This window comes from Brachyhypopomus gauderio, unplaced genomic scaffold (genome assembly GCF_052324685.1).
Source record: "Brachyhypopomus gauderio isolate BG-103 unplaced genomic scaffold, BGAUD_0.2 sc43, whole genome shotgun sequence".
In the NCBI taxonomy this organism is placed as follows: Eukaryota; Metazoa; Chordata; class Actinopteri; order Gymnotiformes; family Hypopomidae; genus Brachyhypopomus; species Brachyhypopomus gauderio.
Window position 1 is genome coordinate 1 of NW_027506869.1, and position 2,500 is coordinate 2,500.

Here is a 2,500-nt window from a genome sequence, read left to right on the forward strand (position 1 = left end):
GAGCTGCAGAAAAAGTGCCCAGAGCAGCCAGTCACAGAGCAGATGGCACAGCTCAGCGTTCTGATTGGGCAAAAGGACAAGGAGCTACAGGTCATTTTGTTGCTGTGGCTGGTTAGATGTGAATCATGTTTTAAAGCCTCTCTTTTTGCCTTCATGAGTGTATCATCAGTGTATCCAGCGTACAGCCACCACACCACAACCACACCCCCACCCACACCCCACCTCTAGCATCACTCCTTCCATAGTCAGCCTGCCTTCCTAGCGTTTTATGGTAAATTAAATACTAACGCCACATTCTTTTGGTTTACGCAGGCTCTGAAAAATGAGTTGGACCAGGAGAGACAGAAAACGGAGAAAGAAAACCAGGTGTGTGTGTGTGTGTTTCCTTATATGCACCTACTCATGCTTACAATCATACCGGGGTGATCCACAGGCACCAGGCAGACTACAGCTTCCTTAATGATCTACTGAATTACATCATGGGCATGTGTGTCTAATTCCCCATGGAAATTAAAGAGATGTTAGACCCCACCCAAACACACCTACAAAACACACACACACACACACACACACCCACACACACACACACACACACACACACACACACACACACACACACACAAACACACCCACACACACACACACACCCACACACACACACACACACCCACACACACACACACACACCCACACACACACACACACACACACACACACACACACACACACACACACACACACAAACACACCCACACACACACACACACCCACACACACACACACACACCCACACACACACCCACACACACACACACCCACACACACACACACACACACACACACACACACCCACACACACACACCCACACACACACACACACACACACACACACACACACACACACACACACACACACACACACACACACACACTCCTCCTGCCTGATCTGGGGGGCAGAGCCCTGCTCCTCTTGCATGGTCTGTTTGTTCATAACTTGTTTTGGATGGTGATAACGTAACCAAAATATAACGTTGTAGTGTTCATATGGTTACGATGCTGCATTGTTGCTAAGTGCCAGCTGCCCGACGGAGGGCTGTTTCTTGTGTTTGCCCCTGACTGGTAGTTTAATTTAGATCAAACAATTGAAATGGTATATATATACACACCATACAGTGAGTTTTCTAAACATAAAAATTATGACAAATATTACCAAAACGCACCAAACACCCCAACATCACGTATGACTCCACAGAATTATTCTCTAATATAAACCACCAGTGTGAGATTCAAACTCGGAGGAAGAAGGACCCGCTGGGCATGATGGGAAAGCCCCACCTCCTCCTGACTTGCTATTGGCTGTGAGCTGGCTGGATTCGGTGTAAAACCGTACACATCTGTAAACGTGCCTGGTCATAATGGCTTGTAGGTTATGCTGTCGTTAGTGACAGTCATTCAGCAAAGGGCTTTCAGTTATCAAGCACTTTGTTGAAGGGCACAGTGCCAGGAACCAATCACAGTGCTGGAACCAATCATAAAAATCTTATGAAAACAGCTATCCAATCAAATGAATCCTGGTTGCTTACATTTGCTTAATCCACTAGAGGGCAAACATCTGCTTAGCAACTAGAAGTCCTCACAACATGGGTATTAATTATTATAACAAGTGTTTCAAGATCTAAAGTGTGCTTTCAGCCAACAGGGACCCCTTCTGGCGAGTGGCAGTGTTTGTTGTTAAAACAAGGAGAAAGGGTGGACCTCACAAACCTGTCCCATCTCATGGTCCTCACAGCAATGCAAAAACATGTATATATGTGGGGGGAGGTGGACAGAGGACGGAGCCTCTGAATGCCCAGAAATACTGCTGTATGACTCCTGCAGGGGTCAGATTAGGTCACGTAATGTCACATGGGGGTGTTGTCTTCCCCACCTGAATGGGTATTTTTTGACTGTGTGTGTGTGTGTGTGTGTGTGTTCAGGCATGCTCACTGAAGCAGGAGGAGTTGAACAGGCTGCAGCAGACTGCCAAGCAGCTGAGCGAAGACCTTCAATCCACCAAGAACAGCAGCCAAACACTTAAACACAGACTGGAGGAGATGGACCGTGAGAACAAGGTACACGCACACACAGACTAACTAAAGGTTAGAAAAGCAGGCTCTGTACCGTAAGATTGTAAGTTCGATTACCTGGGCAACGCTTTGTCCTACCTCAACACTCTTATCCTTGTGTGTGTGTGTGTGTGTGTGGTCACTGCCAGGCGCTCTCGGCTGAGCTGGAGCAGAGGAATGGTGAGTTGGGTGTGGAGAGGAGGAACTCTCTGAAGAGAGACAAGATCATCCAGGGTCTGAGCCTACTGCTCAAGGAGAAGGAGAAAGAGGTAACACACAGACACACACACTCAGACACACACACATACCATTACAGGGGTTTACATGTGTACCCCAGCAGTGTCATATAGGCCACCCTTTATGTTAACACTCCTCTCTCTCTCTCTCTCTCTCT

General features: G+C 47.4%; 1 protein-coding gene across 1 annotated transcript in view; it reads left to right on the forward strand.

The window, feature by feature from the left end:
* Positions 1 to 19: 19 nt before the first annotated feature.
* The window catches only part of LOC143485907 (CDK5 regulatory subunit-associated protein 2-like), a 6,783-nt gene continuing 4,302 nt past the window's right edge, over positions 20 to 2,500 (forward strand). The window contains exons 1-4 of the mRNA XM_076985593.1: positions 20 to 90; positions 313 to 366; positions 1,978 to 2,112; positions 2,256 to 2,375. Of these exons, the coding sequence (XP_076841708.1) occupies positions 43 to 90; positions 313 to 366; positions 1,978 to 2,112; positions 2,256 to 2,375 (357 nt within the window). The 5' untranslated portion in view covers positions 20 to 42. The remainder of the gene's footprint in view (positions 91 to 312; positions 367 to 1,977; positions 2,113 to 2,255; positions 2,376 to 2,500) is intronic.